Source organism: Acanthopagrus latus, chromosome 6 (genome assembly GCF_904848185.1).
Source record: "Acanthopagrus latus isolate v.2019 chromosome 6, fAcaLat1.1, whole genome shotgun sequence".
NCBI lineage: Eukaryota > Metazoa > Chordata > Actinopteri > Spariformes > Sparidae > Acanthopagrus > Acanthopagrus latus.
This window is the reverse complement of record NC_051044.1, coordinates 18,488,602-18,505,849: the sequence shown is the minus strand read 5'-3', so window position 1 is coordinate 18,505,849 and position 17,248 is coordinate 18,488,602. Positions and strand designations below refer to the sequence as shown.

Below are 17,248 nucleotides of genomic sequence, written 5' to 3'. Positions count from 1 at the left end.
TCTTTAACTCCACAGACAAGAGACAGACACAAGAAGGTAAACCTGTAAAGTTAATAAACTCGACAACTTGTTCACAGTATTTCAATATTCCTGTGTGTATATTACTTGTGAATCTATATCTCCATATTTTAGAGATGTGTAATATCTATAACTTATGAAGAGATATTTGATGTAAGCAGGAGACTCGCAGGCTGAAAGACATTTTGGAAAGCAGGATTTTTATTTTATACTGTTAAATGTAACATGTCACATCATATCCACGCAGATGAAGAAAAACAACAAGACTGATGAGTTGATTTACAAAGATGGAAGAGGTGGAATCATTGGAGGGGGAACGTTACTGCTAATTGTCACTGCGAGGTTGAACAATGTTTGGAGAGTGAAATGAATGTGTTTCTTCACATTAGACAGAAAAGGCACTTTTGAAAATAAAATAAAAGATGTAAAAGAAAAAAAAGAATACGCAGACTTTTTGGAGGTAGGATGACGTGGACGGAAGGGGCAAGATGAGACAAACGATACAAAAACATTTAGGATTCAAATTAAAGCTGGAAGTGTGTTTCTGAGATCCTCAACCGCTCATCACCATCCGGACGAGTTCTGTCGAGAGAGAGGAGAGGAGAAAACACAACGTCAGCACTAAATCTGAAAGAAGTCACACAAAGGAGGAAACATGCAGGCTACAGTGAGGGGAGACAAAGGGCCACAGCAGGAGTGACAGAAAGTTTAAGATAAGAGGACAACACCACTGTTTTTTTTGTTTTTTCATCTGGGACGAGCTACATTTTTTACAAACTCAACCAAGCTGCATCCATTTACTGCTCTGGTTATGGTGTTATATTTTCTTTCTTTGTTGGGCTGTCACTGTTAGTATGTGACTCCAGCTGACTTACAGCTGTTGTTACAAGTCAACCAAACATCCTTTGAATGCAAGATATGCTGTGCTGCAGGGGTTTACGCATACCCTAGATGAAGCAGCAGATAAAGGCTGTGAGACAAGAACACTGGGTCAGTCTGCGTGTTCTGCAAAGCCACAATGACTCCAGCTGGTTTGTTTAGCTCTGAGGCGTCTGGGCAGGTCTCTGTATAGGACGCAGTTTTACCTTCATAGTTAATGCAGCCATTGGCATCTTCATGTCCCGCTAAAAGCGTCTCCACCTCCTCCTCTGTCATTTTCTCACCTGGAACACAACAAAGAATTAGTTAATGTTGTGAGACATTAATAAAAACAGAGAGAGAGCTTGATCAGCTGTTATTACTGTATGAGCATCAGTGACAACATCTTTGTGTTTTTCAGGTTTTTGTGGATTACCTAGAGTAGTGAGAACATGACGTAGCTCTGCTCCCATCACTGTACCATTTCCCTCTTTGTCAAAGACACGCAGACCCTCGACAATGTCTTCAAAGGAGCCCTGGTCCTTGTTCTTAGCAATGGCCTGCAGCATGGGCAGGAACTGTTCGAAGTCCAACATCTTGTGGTTCATCTCTGCAGGTGAATTAATACAAATGGATACATGAAAGTGAAGTCCCCACATTAGATTTGATTTAATTTTTTTTAAACAGCCCCAGAACTTTAATGAAATGGGGCAGATTTGTGTGGATGTCAAGAAGCTTGCACAGCATTTCTTCATTCTATGTACAGACAGATAATAAACGGACGAATGCAGCTTTCACAGTATCAGAATTTAAGGCTGAATGCTCATTTATTTGGAAGTTCATGATGAGGCTATAACACGGTGTAGAATGATAAGAAATATACTTTGTGTGCAGGATAGAATGGCTGATTCCTTTCTCTGTCCTCCAACCAAGTGCACAAATAAACATTAATACCTGGCTCTAGTTGCGACTGTAAAATCAGAGGCTTACCTTCCAGCTTGGGGTTTCCCAGGACCTTGATCACCTCGGCATTGACGGGGTTCTGTCCGAGGGCCCGCATGACATCACCACACTGGCTGTAGGTGATCTTCCCCTCACCCGTCCGGTCAAACAAAAGGAACGCCTCCTTGAACTCTAACATGGAGACAGAGAGGTGGATCGGGAAAAGTAGCTTATTAAAAACTGCTCAAAAAACTTTGTATGCTACAGAAATGGCTTCAAATCATAGAGCTACGTGTGTAATTTCACTGAACACATTATTTCAGGCAGCCGAACAGCTGACCCTAGTGGTGCATACATTGTTCTGACAGAAGACACATGCAAATTAGTCTCATGGGTGGAGCAGCACCCGGCATGTAGGTGCTGTAGGTATCCTGTCTGCTGATCCTCATCTGACAACAGCAAACAAAACTGTCTTTGTGCAGCTGCACTGGTGATATTTACTAGATCTGCATGTTTATATACACAGGCCCACACGCTTTATATTAAAGACAAAAACAACTTTATTCATAGAGCACCCTAGAAGTAAAGAGTTGCAAGATGCTGTACAATGCAAACACTGAGGATGAATAGAGTTAAAACAGAAAATAGCTATGAAAACAGTAAAAACTATGCATTAGATGAGATTTACTCAGTTTTGCTTGAGCACGTAATCATCAAAACCCCTCATCGCCCTGCAGCTACTCTGGTCTTCATCAGTGGGTGGGGGTGGTTGGAGCAAAAACCCTTCACACCGCAAGTTGTTTCCAGACTTCTGTCGTGTTAAGCAACATCACATAGTAGCTGCTGTACTTCATACATGCACAGTAGACGATCTGTGGGTGTTTTAATGAGGGGCACAAAAGAATAGTTTCGGTGTCTAATACCAAGCCTGTAAGTAAACCAGAAAGTCGAGGTGTGGGCCCACACCCTGACATATAAAGAGTATTAACTCAGCATGCACAAAACACCAACATGCTTTACTAGTTTTTTTTTTTTTTTTTTTCTTTTTGCAGGTTAGTACAGGTTTATGTGGCACAACAAGCACTGCACACAGCAACTCTGAGCCTCACACATCTAGAAAAGGTTAAGTGTAGTTCAGCTGGGGTACCTGAAGAGATCCAGTTGTTTGCAGAGACAATATCCGAGCTACAGGGTCATAGCAACCACCATAAGACTATATTCAAATAGGTAAGTCACGACGATTACAACATGATACTGACATTAAAAAGGGAAATCCATTTTGCTATTCAGATGTGAACTCACCCATTATCTGGTCCTCTGTGAAGTCAGACTGGTTGGATGCAGGGTTAAAATGCACAGAGGAAGGACAGTTAGATGAAGCAGACGGTTAACAGCCTGGCATTAGCGAGCCTGATCCTCCCGAACAGCTCACACATACAGTCAAAAAAAGGATTGCGGCTAAAGGCTTAACGATGAAGCTAGCAAGAAGGAGAGAGGCAGGCCAGCAGAGGTACGCAGCTAGCTTAACTGGGTCAAAGATGCGTTCACAGTCTTCAGACGGAGAACAGGGCAGTGCTACCGACTACAAGTCGATCAAAAGCAGCGCTGTCAATAGATTCAACTTTATCGTTTCTTACCATGACGTCTGTGTTTGGTGTGATGACGGACAGACGAGGGTCTCGTACCTCCACTCGGCTAACAGGAGACTAGCTCCGGCTTCAGCAGCACATCACTGATGATGTCACCGCAGCTTGGATAGCAACAGCCAATCACGGGGCTCCATCTCACGCGCAGGCATCGCTCTCAGTTTGCAGAGGTGCAGCTGCAGCTTCACACACACACACACACACACACACACACACGCACGCCACCGCAACCTCTCCAGTCTTGCGATTAATTTTGAATCATTAGAGTGTTACCGTATTGGGAGCATTAAAATTATATCCTCTAAGAATAATAATGATATTAATTCTAGTTCTAACACAATCTGTTGTGGATTCAAACTATACATTCACACGGATGTGCAGGCTTGAGTCATTGTGACTTGGACTCCTGCCATCTCAGTCAATGTTTTGATGACTTGCATCCTGACTTAGAAAGTAAATGACTTGAGTCTCGACCTGACCTATGTTGAGACATGATGGCTCAAATGACTTGTCTGTTAATTTTAATGTAATCAGTACAGTCTATTAGTTATGCTCCATGGGTATGACTGTTCTTTTAGCCTATGGACATGGTTGTGTTCATATTTTCCTTAGTGAGACCACTGTCAGCTGGACAGTGAAGTTTAATCTTATATTTCTTCAGTCTAGCCGTTATTTCACTGAATATCAATAATTATAATACAATTTAAATTCAATGTCATACTTTTTGAACAGGTTTAATTATTTGGCCAATCATATTATTATCAGACAGGTCAGGTACTAATACCTTGTAATTTCTCTTTATAAAGACCAGATACTGCAGGTAAAACCGGAGGAGGGGATTTGTCTTGCTCGAGGAAAAATTACTTGGAACTTGCTTAAGTTTTGGACCAAATGACTTTAAGCTGGAATTTCATTAAAAATGCCACAGTGAATCTACAGTGGTCTACTATTAAAGCATATATAAAAATAATACAAGCAAAGATTTCAAGAACAAAACACTTTTTTATTGTTGGATTGGTAATTTCATCTGGCACCAATGCTGGTAGGCCCACATATATACCACTTTAAATTTCATAATGACAGTGTGATAGTCTCAGTTAATTGGGTGGATTTATGTCATTTTCGTATGAAATAAAGACACATGGCAAATCCTGTAGATAAATAATTTCTTTCCCCTCATTTTGCTTCTTCACTGACTGCCTCGCCACACTGAAAGCGGACAAAGTCCAACACTCGAGCCTGCTGACCCAAGAGGAACTGAGCCACAGTCCTGCTGGGGTCTACCAGGAAGGTCTGAGGCAGCAGACGTGTCTCGCTTTCACCACAGGGCAGGTCATCCATGTTGCCCAGAGACACAGGGGCCTCGCCCACTATATGCTGCCCCAGCTTACGTCCTAGAACTTCCTGTTCTCCCTCCTTTCCACCTTGAAATACAACCAGGGTGCCGTACCGACCCATGACCACCTCAGTCTGGCCACTCACACCACCGTGAACATACGAGCCGATGTTCCACTCAGCAGGGACGGCCAAAGTCACTGCACGCCTCACTGACATGTTCTCACCGAGGCGACCTGAGAATAAAGAAACAGGCTTTATTGATACATGGTACAAAAAACGATTTCAGTCAAACATGCTTCATTGCAAAGATGGTAAAAAAAAAAAATTTTTTGCAGGTCTGAATTATTAGTTCTTAACCCTCCTTTCTCAAATATCAGGTTAATCATTTTCAGTTTATTCCTGATACATTTTGTGTTGTCAAGTGACAACACTGTACAATTTGATGCCACATGGCAATGTCAGGATTTGATGACGTTGTCATCAAGTGTGTTTATGTTATGACCACTAGGGGCAGTAAAACAACAAAAGAAAGCAAGAAAACACACTTGCATATCATCTTTTAAGGTGATACTTGTGAACTTCGTTCCTGACGAATGTAAGTCAAAATACTTACTGTTTTAACTCTGTCTGTGGTCTGAGGGAAACTGTTTAGCTGCTAAATGCTCCACCAGCTTGTTTCCAACAGTGTCTGACTTGTTTGGTGATGCAGGTTGTGGTTGTGTTGTGTGAGAGCTTTTTAGCTGCTTAGCAGCATTTTACAACTGAAAGCAATACATGAACAGCATTGAGGGTTATCAGTATAATACAGGCACGAGCCAGAGAGAAAAACTATGAGCTGAAAGCTGGTTTAAAGCCGAGAGGAGCTGCTGATTTGGGGGATTGTTGCAGGTATATGACTACATAATATCACATAACATCTCTAGAGATGCACCGTTCACATTGTTTAGCAGGGGGGCATCAAATCTGTCACACCAAAACATAAATACTGTACAGATGAAATAAATGGTGCTGTCACTTATAAAAGAGAAAATAAACATTTTCTTACTGACCTATTGTGAGAGCCACATGGTCAGCTAGCGAGGCTCCTTCAGCCACACTCAGTTTGCTTAACTCTTCACCTGCCAGGATGCTCTGAAAACAAATGTAGTGTGTGAGCAGAGTCAAAGCAGAGCAAAGGAGACAGCGTTGATGCCTTCTAACATCCTGAGGTAACAGTGTTGAATACAGTTACGTTGCTGTATATTCATTCCCACCAGCACCAATTTGAAGCTACATTTCACAAATGTCAGATAACAACAGAGAGAAAGTCTGATCTCTCTCTTGAAAATGTGTGGAAAAGCCATACCAAGTATCACAGGTTTTCTAAAAAGCATCATGTTGTTATCCAATCCCACTTCAACATGATGTCATACACAGTCGACCACAATTAGCACCCCTGTGTGTTAACCATATGCAGTAAACATGGATTTAGAACCTCCTCACATCACTGCAGCAGGCAACTTAACATATTTCCAAAAAATGACATAAAATCAGAAAAGTTCAATACGATCTCAGTATGGGGCCTTACCTTCACATATCCTGTCTGGCTTTGTCTTATATTCCGATGGTGATCCAAAGTGGCGAATGCAACATCCTTAACCAGCTGCTGGAACTTCTCATTGCGGGCAACAAAATCTGTCTCACAGTTAACCTGGATCAGCCAGACACGTGGAAAGCAAACAGAGCTTGTTGAGTGTCATCATGTCCAACAAACTGGAGAAAGACCAACTCAAACAACAATGCTGATAATGAACCCCTTGCACCACTGGCCTTACCTCCACCATGACTGCTGTTTTGTCTCCTACAAACAGGCCGATCAGACCCTCTTTGGCTTTGCGACCCTCCAGCTTGTTTGCTTTGCTCCAGCCCTCCTGCTGGGCCTGCTCATTTAGCCAGCTCTCTGCCTGAACATTCAGAAAATTACATTTAAAAAAAACAAAAAAACAAACAAACAAAAACAAAAAACAAAAACACAGACAGTGTAGTCTATACAGAGCTGTATATGCATTGCTGTTTAGAGAGGGGTGTACCTGTGCTATGTCATTATCAAACTTCTCCAGGGCTTTCTTGCAGTTAATGAATGTGTAGCCAGTGGTTTTCCGCAGTTTCATCAGGAGGGCTTTCTCAGCTGCCAGTAGCTGACAACCTGTGTGTAACGACTGTGCATGCTGGCGAATGCTGACCTGAGGATGGTGACACAGGAAAGGAGATGTAACTCACAGGGTGTATAACCAGTTCAAAAAGCCCAGAGTACAGGCTCACTCTGTCTGTAACACACTCGGTCTTTGGGGGCACACAAATGCCGCTTTAAATACAATAGTCTACATACATATTAAGCCAAAACGATGTAAATATTCAACACGCAATAAGAATGAATGGGCAAAGTAACTCAGTGAAACTCTCCCAGTAACCTTAGCTGGTTAATCAGGTAGCAGTGAAGCTAACTGACACACCAGCTCGTCACAGCCGAAGCTCTGGGTAAAATATCACACACGTGAATAAATGTAGAGCTCAGCGTGCTCACCTTTGCCACGTCTCTTGTAACTGTTCTGAATAAAAAGCTTAACGACATCTTTACAGCCTGAACATGCGAACTGACTTATGAAAGCTCAGAATGTCATTGACGTCCACGCCGGGTAAGGAAGCCGCGGAGGGTCAAAACATGTAGAGTTACTTGACACTGCTCAGCGCCCTCTAGAGGGCGGGAGGATAGCTGCGTCTTGAGACGAGTTGGCAGGCGTTGTGAACTGTGCGGAAGTGTTCTTACAGAGTCTTTAGGACAAGTGTGAGCTCTGAGTTTCAGAGTTGTTATGGCCGCTTGTGGGTGGTTGGTCAAACCGGCCTTCATGGTGGTTGCTATGAAGGCCAGTTGGACCAAAGAAACAAGCCTGCCAAGTCCTCTCCAGTGAGTTAGAAACAAATTGGCTGAGAGGTGAAATGTGCTCCAGAAACTGAAACAAGTCCAGTTGTCTACGATACAGCACCTAGATTTACCATGACCTGGATGGCACACAAATTCATCTGGCCGTCATTGTGAATGTTTATATCCTAAACAGTTTTCATTGTTGAGCACTCCACTGAGAACTGTTGAAGTGCAACCTCCTTTATTAAGTTAGAGCTTTAAACAACATGATACAAAGTCATTATTAAAAATCACTCTGCAACTATGAATCTAGTCATATTATAAGCAAGATACTGCAACATAAATTAAAAATACCACTTTAAGTATGTAGTTCACTACTCCCCAACACTGTTAACAATTCTCTAGTTGAACTATGTTTAGGGATAGAAAGTGATTTAAACTGAACTGACAGAAATGCAGCAATTCCCAAAATAAACTCTTACTCGACAGGTTTCTTCTGCTGTTGAATCCTCTCTGGCTGTTTGGACACACAGAGGGGATTGTCAAACGTTTAAACATTTTCTGTTAAAATGATTGTATACTTTATGAATAACTTTACAACAAGATCTACATGCACGCGTGCTGTGTGATATTTGCAGTGGGAAAGCCAGACCTTCACATGATCAAGAACACTGAGGCAGGTGAGCTATTCTGGGTACTCTGAGCTATCTGAGATAAACCCTGTGAAACACAACATCTGGTCACTTTGGCAGGAGAACTAAGTAATGGTCATCCAGTGGAAATGTATCTGTTTTTATTTTTTTATACATTTCATTCTGTGCTAGACAATATAACCTTTAGATGCAACAGGCGCAAAGAGACACTTACAGTTACAGCTCTTGTTTTTATTATAGATGTTATATTAAAAGTCTAAAGAAAAGAATTAATTAAACAAATACAAAGATGGCTGTCATTACTTTAGTTTACACCTTGATATGGTCTAATTCCGAGACATTAAAGCAGCACCAGTGTGTCAAGCAGGCAGGCCGTTTCACAAAGAAGAGGTGGACAGAAGATTTAGTTACACCTCATAAAGATCAGTAAGATCATTGATAAAGACTACAATCAAGAGGTGTAAAATGTTGCATTTGACAGCAAAAGATGGACGTTGGACAATATGAACACAAAGCACTGGACGTCCTGACTTATGGGCTGGGTTAATGACAGCGCGGTGTTTGGATTGGTCAGGTGAAACTTGCTATAAAAGGGAGACCGTCATAACAGTCAGTTCACATTGTTCTCAGGTCGCTGTGGAGACAAGATGAAGCTCATTGCTGTCCTCGCACTTTTGGTGACCCTGTTCCACCAGGGATACAGCAGTAAGGCACTATCTGTGTTTTATTATCACCACAACATATTATTACAGGTTAATGTGTAACTGTTTTATATAGTTATAAATATCCTTTCAATGCAATGCCATGAAGACATGGATCTGTCCTGTTGATTCTCAGACTCCCTGGACTCATGTGTGGGTCGCTGTGGTTATGGAACAGACAGCGCCTTCTCCTGTCAGTGTAACCCGTCCTGTGAGCGTTACAACGACTGCTGCTCGGACTACATTGACACATGTAAAGGTGAGTGACTCTAGTTTATAACATCTGTAGAAAATCCTAAAATGCACCCGTGTGTTATCTCAAGTGTCTTTCTTTTCCCCACCCAGAGGGAGCCAGATCCTGCAAAGGCAGATGTGGTGAGAAGTACAACAGTCAAAATGAGTGCCACTGCAACTCCAAGTGCCCCCAGTACAACAACTGCTGCAGCGACTACGCAGACCTCTGTGACAGTAAGACCCTTGACATGTGTTGCCTGTAGCCGACCCCGTCTCACAGTGTATCACCACTGTTTGTCTGCTAGTTTCTATCTGTCTGAACGGCCAGTCTACTTATGGCAGCTGCTCACTTTCACACGGTGAACACTGAACCTCTGCCGTCAAACATGGAGCCCAACGACACTGACCAAAAGCAAAGTTTCTCAGTTTCTGTGGAGGTTCCCCAAACTACTTGGATGGTAGCGGGTCAAGGCCCAGAGAGGTCAAATCATCCTTTACTTCACACACACAAAAAAGCAATTTTATAGAGGAGGCCAAAAATGAATGCAAGGACTTATTTTAATCATTTCAAGACCCCTCAGATTTTTTGTGACCCTCTGGAGAACCACTGGACTAAACCACAGAACTATTTAGATGGCATTTTTCAAGGTATAAAGTGGTATATGTTTACCGTGTAAGCTTGCATTTTGACAGTATTTATCTCTACCATATCAGCATTATTTGAAAAAAGTTATGTCAGGATTCAGGAACTTTCACGTCTGTCAAGAATGACATTTTTTAAAAAGAAAAATCTTAGTAAATCTTTTGTACAACCAAAGAATGCCTCTTTTTTCTTCATTATTATCATGATGAGTGTGTAATTGATATTTTCTGAGGTGGTTATTGTACTATACTAATACGAATATATCAGTGGCAGGGGCTGAGTCTCTGCACAACTACACAAAAGTACGTTTGCTAATAATACTTCTTTACTATTACCTGAATAAACGACCTGAGTGCAGCTTCTTTTGTGGCCGCCTGTTATGGTGGAGGCTTCATTCAGTTGATGACCAGCAGGTGTCGCTGCTGTGCCTTACAACAAAAAGGGTTCAGTTTAATCTTTCTTCAGTTTACCCTGCTACATACTTGTACAGTCATACCCAGTGATGGAAGAATAATTCAGATCATTTAACTTTATTATACTCCATGACAAGTGAACGTCTGAAAGTCCAGTATGTACTTGAAGTACGAACAGCAGAGGTGCTCATTATAGTGCTCATTTAGAGTGTTTTTTATAATTATTACTGATGTTACTGATGAAAAGCATTTAATATTGCAGCTGCTCGAGGTGTAGCTCAGTTTCCTACTATTCTATAAACTCTAATAATGTTAATTAATACATAAATAAGACTATGTTATAGCCTCTGATAGTATTTAACATCATGTTTAATTGCTGGATTATAGAGTTTGTTGCTTACATAAAATGTTAATCTCAAAAGTACCTAAGTCCTAAAAATAACTGAATGCTGGAGTAAATGGAGAAAGAGTATAAAGTAGCATTAAATGGAAGTAAAGTACCTCAGATCTGTACTTAAAGCTGCTGTAAGCATTGTCTCATTTTGGCTAACTTCATATCCATTTTGCAGTTGACAATCCCCTTCCTCCTCTTGATGGAGTTCTCTGTCCTGATTGGATAAAGTGGGCAGGGATACCATAAAATTCAGATTACTGATGAACACTCTATAACAGTGATTACTGTTGGAACTCAGAGTGAATTAATCCTCATTCAAATAAAAATATATGACTTACTGCAGCAGTAAAGTACTCGACAACTGTCCTTTACTGGTAACACCACACATGCTCCAGAAAATGCATACATCGTTATAATACATAAAGACTCGATTTGTGCGTTTTTGTGTGTTTGTGATGATCTACAGGCACCGGAGGAGATGGCGGTACTGTGATCACTGATTCTGAGATCAAGGCTATCTCTGAGACGCTCTTTGCTCTGGACTCAAACAAGGCTTCAGCCTCAGAGTTGGTCATCGACCCTCAGGCTCTGGTGCACGACTCTCAGACCAGCTCCCAGACAGATCTCTCCCCTGGACGGTGAGTCTTAGCCCTGCTCTCTCTCTCTCTCTCTCTCTCTCTCTCTCTCTCTCTCTCTCTCTCTCTCTCTCTCTCTCTCTCTCTCTCTCAGTGGCTCCATCTCATCTTATTGATCTTGATGTATTTATCCCCTTTCTCTGTTTCATTTGGTGTTTTGTTTATGTGCTTCTAGCTTGTTCCGATACCTGGATGAGCAGGCTCTGTTCTCCAGGCCCACCTTCGCTGCTCTCCTGGCTGTGCTGGACAACTACAACAGGATGACCGGGCAGACTGAGGGCTTCACTGCTCAGCAGCTGGCGGAGCAGGAAACCTTTGTCAGGGAGACCATGGCCAACACTGAGCTGGGCAGAGAGCTGTTTGCTTTCCTCTACACCAAGGGTAAATACATCCACGTGTAACATACATGTAATGCAAGTTATCTAGTGCAGAGGATTTCAAAGACTGCGGGGGCCCCCCCAAAAAAAGTCTTGTAAATTGCAAAACATCTCTGGAGCTCACCAGTGAAACAGCGTTGCGGCATTCTTCTGAACAACTGATGTAGATGGGGACTTGTTTTAAAACATAAAAAAAAGACAACTGAAAAAAACAACAACCTTAAAATGTCTCCAAACAGCTTGCCCAGCGTAATCTAAGTCTACAGAAGCCCTGAGATTATAAAGCAATTTGAGAAGACGTTATTTACACCCATTTCTGAGCCGAAATATTCACCATCTCTGCTAAGCTAAAAGCATTAGCGCACTCCGCCTGGAGTTGGTAAACAAGGTCGAACACGCATAGAGGGTGTAAAAAACATCTCTTCAGTTGAATTTGGGGTCTCAGGGCTTCTGGAGACTTGGATTACACAGTAAAAGCTGTATGGAAGAGATGATGACTGCATTTTCATTTTGGGATGAACTTGTCCTTTAATAGATATTTTGTTTGTCCTCTTATTATTTGTCTTCATTCTGTTCTGGGTGGATAATCATGCTTTAAGTTTGGAAACCACAGTGTCCATAATGCTGAGACAGATGGAAGCACAAAGATGTCACTTTGGAGTTACTGGTAGTATCTGTGGGCTACAACTTCAACCCAGTTTAGGCCATATTTGTGTACATTTTGTTAAACTGCCACCATTAAAAGTGCTGAATTTGCCGTGTACCCATGACTTTACACTATTACTAGATCAGTTTTACACTGAATAAATCTTAAAATGTGGCAATCACGTCTGTGTGCTCAGATTTGACCAAGCTATGACTTGGAGAAGGAATGCGATTTTTGATGCAAACTGGCGACTGAGGGGTTTTTAAGTACCTTGTTTGCCTTTTAGCTCGAGGAGAATATTTGCTTTGTGTCTCTCCTTCACAGCCTGCAAACCTCTGCTCCAGATGTTAAAGTGTAAGTTACTCTGTATTTTAAGGGGTATACGCATCCGAGGCTGAGTTCCTCCGGGACCTGAAGATGATGTGGTTCGGTCTGTACTCCCGCAGCAGCGGCAAGATGGACTCCAGTGGCTTTGAACACATCTTTGCAGGTGAGGATGGAGCAGATTTCCATCAAGCACCACATATGTTTTTCCTGTTTTTGGGATTAATAATGAACATTCTCTAATAGGAGAGGTGAAGGGGGGAAAGGTGTCTGGCTTCCACAACTGGGTCCAGTTTTATCTTCTGGAGAAAAGTGGAAAGTTGAACTACTACAGCCACAGCTTCAACGGGCCTGTAAGCATCCACAGTTCTGACCTCGACACACAGATTTATTCTGCGACATGTGCGGCACTGACTTCTCTCTTTCACCTGCTCTCAGTGGACTTCCTACCCTGACGTCATGGGGATGCAGTTCATGTGGGCCGGATATTTCAAGCAGGTCGGCTCTGCTATCATTGGCTGCAGCCCTGAGTTTGACTTTGCCATGTACAGCCTCTGCTACATCACTCGCCCTGGAAAACAGTGAGTATATACTGGGATGTTTTCTTCTCTGATTTAGATCTTCTTAACTCAGTCTTTAAAACCAATTTCAGTTAAATGCTGTGTCAACTTTGTGCTTGTGGTCTGGAAATTGCTTTCTTGGCCTGCAGCGTCTCGCTTGGCGGCCATCTTGGTGAGCTGTCACAATCACCGCCGTCCCCTCCTCCTGACATGAAAGTCAGCTTGTATATATGTGTAAACCACGTGGTATGACACGATAGAAATATGAAACATACAATTCTAATGTATTTGTGGGTTGCAGAAACACATCATGCCGACATTCTTATTCTCATGATCCGGCTGACCTTTTATTGTCCCTCATCCACAGGTGTCGTCTGAGCCTGGGAGGGAAGGAGCTCATTATCCAAACCTACACCTGGGATAATTCTTCCTATGGTAATGGGAAGAAGTTCATCGGCTCCGCCTTCCCTGCAACCCCCAGGAACTGAAACTGCCATCTGCAATCAAAAAGCAACTCACAGAGGAGCCGCATGAACACTGTAAAGAATAATGTTCATCATTCAGATCAAAAGTGAAAAGATATGAGGTGATGTAAATGTCACTGTCATTCCCGAAATGTATCAATAAAAACTGAATATATCTTCTAATACTGACACACGCATATACAATTGGGTGAGTTAAACAGTAAACCAGACAGTGGATTAATCTCCAGTGTAACCTTTCCGAGCCGTCTTACAGAGCAGGAGAATGTGGCGCTCTCCCAGGGGCACGATCAAACTGTGCCTAATGGGGCAAAAAAATAGGCGTTTACACACCCCGAGCGGACACAATACTGACACCAACCCCTCAGCAGTGAGAGCATGTGTGCATCTGACACAATCGCTTATTGTCCCATAAAACAACAAAACAAAAAACAAAACAAAATGCAGCCTTTTGCAGTATGAACTATAGAAACAAAAAGACATTAACAGATCATGTTCTGCTTGACCTGCTTCAAACAGTGGCCACCAGCTAAACCTGTTCTTATCAGCTGTCCATAAAGCTCCCCAGTGTGGGGTTATGAGTGTGTATGTGTGTATGTGTGTGTGTGTGTGTGTGTGTCCAGCTGGGATGGGGGTTGATTTTACTCTTTCACTCATCTAGGGTGACTAACAGGATAAATTCTGGTCTCCCGACAGAACAGGGGGACACACTTGCAGCCCTGTTTGAAGAAAGTATTACAGGAGATGGATCTGCCACTGATCCCATTGTCCACCAGTCTTTGTGCATTCATGCAAAACAAGCGCACAAGACCAGTCAGTTCGCAGCGAAACTGCGGCCTACGCTGGTTCATTTGATTTGGGCCTCACATGCAGTCAAAGTGTTGCGGCAGCAAGACAATAACGTCGGCCCGGGGAAGAATTTCTCTCTCTATTTTGTCAGACCATATTACATTTTCTGAGCTGGTGACTCTAGAAATTAGAAGAGTAAATCTTCTCTCTTTTCACGCTGCCCTCCTTTTTAAAGGCCCGGTGGAATCAAATTAAATCACAGTGGGGTAAATAAAAGAAAAAAAAGATTCAATTGTTTCTTTTGTCACTCACACAACTTCATAATCGAATTATAGCTGGCCACCCGCCAGCGTGTCCTCGCATCTCCCCCAAATGGGCTCCTCCTGGCAGATCTCGTGGGCCACCTGACTTTTGTTTTGTAATTATATTATCCCGCTCTCCCTTTAGCGTGTTGTGGCTAATGGCTGCGCGGGCTAGCCCAGCTGCACATGCAGAAACAAAGCTGCTTATGGGGCCGAACAATAGACCCGTGGAAAAGGGACGCCTGAAGGCGGTCAGCCAATGAGCACGCACAACAGGGGGCCAACTGAGGGTTTAGGGAAGGGTTAAGGGGGTTTAGGGGTTCCGGCAGGGGGGTGACTATTTTACAGAGTGGTGGGGTCCATCAATGAGATGGTTAGCAGAGGGACACATGGTCAACATCACCCCTGTCTCCCCCAGGGTCGGTCCTGGGCTGGAGGGAGGTTCAAGTTTGGCTTAGATGCCGGCCATTTCTAAAGTTGATTGGGGACCATGAAATACAGAGCAACGTTCATTCTCTGGAGGTTTTTGTGTGCTTTCCGAACAATTTGATGACCATATTGTCATTGCTCCTACCAAGGGTATACATTCTGAAGTGGACGCAGACGGGCAGAGTGAGCGATAAAGTCCTGGGGCTCCATCTTAGATTTATACTTGAACTGAGTCTTTAGATAATTTTAAACAACCTGCCTACGATCGATCTGTAGAAGATGTTGAGCGTGTTAAACGTTACTTAAGCATGTGCTAAAAGTTTTGTTTGTAACTTATGCACGTGATCTATCAACCCTTAAATTGATTTTAACTGATGGCACATGCGTTGTGATTTTCCCTTATATAATGTCAGCATAAGGAGGGTTAAGTCAGGCGAGAGAGAAAGAGAAAATCAGACTTTTTGGAAGACAAGACCACACTCAGGGCCGTACGCAGGAGTGCGTTGCTTCTCTACAATATTCCTAGAGCTCATGCAAAGTTCACCACAGCCTTGGACAATATGCATCCCAAACTGCAATACCAAGAAATCACCGGCAGGACAATCTCTTATGTCACGTCCAGACTTTCCTTAGAGATAAAATCATTTCCACATCAAATTAAGGTTTAAAGTATAACTACTGATAGGTGGTTTTATACTTCAGTCTATTTTATAAAAGATCGATTGCGGCGACCTTCTTGTATCACTATCATATTACTCCATCCACTTCCCTAAACATGAACACACACTCGCTAAAATGCACACACTCTTCATGCTGCGGCGCTGGCATCTCTCTGAGGACTTCCAGTACGACAGATGGACAAACTCCACTTTCCCCCACTGTCACACACGGAAACTCTGGGGATTCAGAGCAGGGTCATGTTTGTGTGTGTTTGTGTGTACTGGAGTGAAGTTTCATCCGTCCTATCCGATAAACTCAGTTCCTATCGGACAAACACACCTAGAAAAAGGTGAGGGAGGCAGTGTCCTCTGAGCAATGCGAACATGCTGAGTGAGCTGAGTGGCCAGTGGAGGATAGATGAGCATCTGAGCCACAGACTGTTGAAGTAAGAGATATGTGTTAAGAGAAGACCATCTGCAGGCGTGTGCGGTCAGCACTGAGGGACCTGGGGACATTATGGCATACATACAGCATTGCACTTGAGCGCCACTTGTGGAGCATGAAGACTGGATGACATACGGTAAGTGGGTCAAAATGGAAAGAAAAATGATAACGGAGCATAAATTATGGCCAGTTTTGTGGTGACAAAAGTTGTATTTAGCAAGTTAAGATGCAAATCTTACCTGAAAAACAAGATGTGACACAAATTCCAATTTGTTTTAGTATCATAAACAGTTCTACGAGCGAGCGCATCGGGGACACAAGGCCTCAGCTATCATATTCCCCTGCTGCTTCCACTCTGGGGATGACCCGGCTCTGCTATTCCCATTTCAGGCTGCAGGTGTGGAATAGGAAAGGCAGAGACCCAGGGGGGGAGGAGCAGTGGGGAGGGTGGTCGGCCTGGGAGTGACCGGGGAATGAGAGTTTGGGGGTGCAGACTACCTTGTAACCTACCTCGAGCCTCTCTGTTAGAGCATGTGGTGCTCTGTTTCTGCATCCTGCATGTCCTCTGCCTCTCTGCTCCCTGCTCAGGGGAAGATATCCTGGTGTTGTTCACATCTTTGTCACAGAATATCAGTGTGATTCAGGGACAGATTATGACTATCTATTTCTGGTACTCTCGCCTGGAATAATGGTTTCATTTCTAGTAATCTGATTGACGCCTGCAAAAAACAATGAGGTTGCGCATTATGACCTTTAGTAGGATGCTTATTTACATTTTGAATTTATGTGTTTGTTGTTTATTATTTATTAGGTAAATCTACAACACTGTCACAAGATACTGGTTGTGCTTTATGGACA

At 42.9% G+C, this 17,248-nt stretch overlaps 3 protein-coding genes across 3 annotated transcripts; 1 reads left to right on the top strand and 2 right to left on the bottom strand.

The window, feature by feature from the left end:
• Window positions 1-197: 197 nt before the first annotated feature.
• myl6 (myosin, light chain 6, alkali, smooth muscle and non-muscle) lies at window positions 198-3,588 on the bottom strand. Its single transcript, XM_037100642.1, has 6 exons — window positions 3,456-3,588; window positions 3,121-3,148; window positions 1,867-2,010; window positions 1,313-1,486; window positions 1,104-1,181; window positions 198-600 (listed from the first exon to the last, which is right to left on the bottom strand). The coding sequence occupies exons 1-6, from the start codon at window positions 3,456-3,458 to the stop codon at window positions 572-574; spliced, it is 456 nt and encodes a 151-aa protein (XP_036956537.1). The 5' UTR covers window positions 3,459-3,588; the 3' UTR covers window positions 198-571.
• An 858-nt stretch (window positions 3,589-4,446) lies between these two features.
• On the bottom strand, window positions 4,447-7,522 carry tsfm (Ts translation elongation factor, mitochondrial). Its single transcript, XM_037100641.1, has 6 exons — window positions 7,366-7,522; window positions 6,872-7,024; window positions 6,617-6,745; window positions 6,370-6,492; window positions 5,852-5,933; window positions 4,447-5,035 (listed from the first exon to the last, which is right to left on the bottom strand). The coding sequence occupies exons 1-6, from the start codon at window positions 7,411-7,413 to the stop codon at window positions 4,641-4,643; spliced, it is 930 nt and encodes a 309-aa protein (XP_036956536.1). The 5' UTR covers window positions 7,414-7,522; the 3' UTR covers window positions 4,447-4,640.
• Window positions 7,523-8,942: 1,420 nt separating this feature from the next.
• endou (endonuclease, polyU-specific) lies at window positions 8,943-13,939 on the top strand. The gene is made up of 9 exons (XM_037100640.1): window positions 8,943-9,062; window positions 9,195-9,317; window positions 9,404-9,526; window positions 11,209-11,380; window positions 11,553-11,758; window positions 12,777-12,890; window positions 12,971-13,077; window positions 13,163-13,305; window positions 13,652-13,939. Exons 1-9 carry the CDS (start codon window positions 9,005-9,007, stop codon window positions 13,770-13,772), a joined length of 1,167 nt encoding a protein of 388 aa, XP_036956535.1. The 5' UTR covers window positions 8,943-9,004; the 3' UTR covers window positions 13,773-13,939.
• The last annotated feature ends 3,309 nt before the right edge of the window (window positions 13,940-17,248 follow it).

What these genes read in the sequence shown, in the direction of transcription:
- myl6 (XM_037100642.1), bottom strand. An exon ending in CACAGAGGACCAGATAATGG is followed by an intron (nt 2,011 to 3,120) that starts GTGAGTTCACAT and finishes TCTCCATGTTAG; the next exon opens with AGTTCAAGGAGGCGTTCCTT. An exon ending in GGGAAACCCCAAGCTGGAAG is followed by an intron (nt 1,487 to 1,866) that starts GTAAGCCTCTGA and finishes ATTCACCTGCAG; the next exon opens with AGATGAACCACAAGATGTTG.
- tsfm (XM_037100641.1), bottom strand. Translation starts at nt 7,413, where the DNA reads ATGTCGTTAAGCTTTTTATTCAGAACAGTTACAAGAGACGTGGCAAAG. An exon ending in TTGATAATGACATAGCACAG is followed by an intron (nt 6,746 to 6,871) that starts GTACACCCCTCT and finishes CTGAATGTTCAG; the next exon opens with GCAGAGAGCTGGCTAAATGA. An exon ending in CCATGTGGCTCTCACAATAG is followed by an intron (nt 5,036 to 5,851) that starts GTCAGTAAGAAA and finishes CTTTATTCTCAG; the next exon opens with GTCGCCTCGGTGAGAACATG.
- endou (XM_037100640.1), top strand. Translation starts at nt 9,005, where the DNA reads ATGAAGCTCATTGCTGTCCTCGCACTTTTGGTGACCCTGTTCCACCAG. An exon ending in ACAGATCTCTCCCCTGGACG is followed by an intron (nt 11,381 to 11,552) that starts GTGAGTCTTAGC and finishes ATGTGCTTCTAG; the next exon opens with CTTGTTCCGATACCTGGATG. An exon ending in ATCACTCGCCCTGGAAAACA is followed by an intron (nt 13,306 to 13,651) that starts GTGAGTATATAC and finishes CCTCATCCACAG; the next exon opens with GTGTCGTCTGAGCCTGGGAG.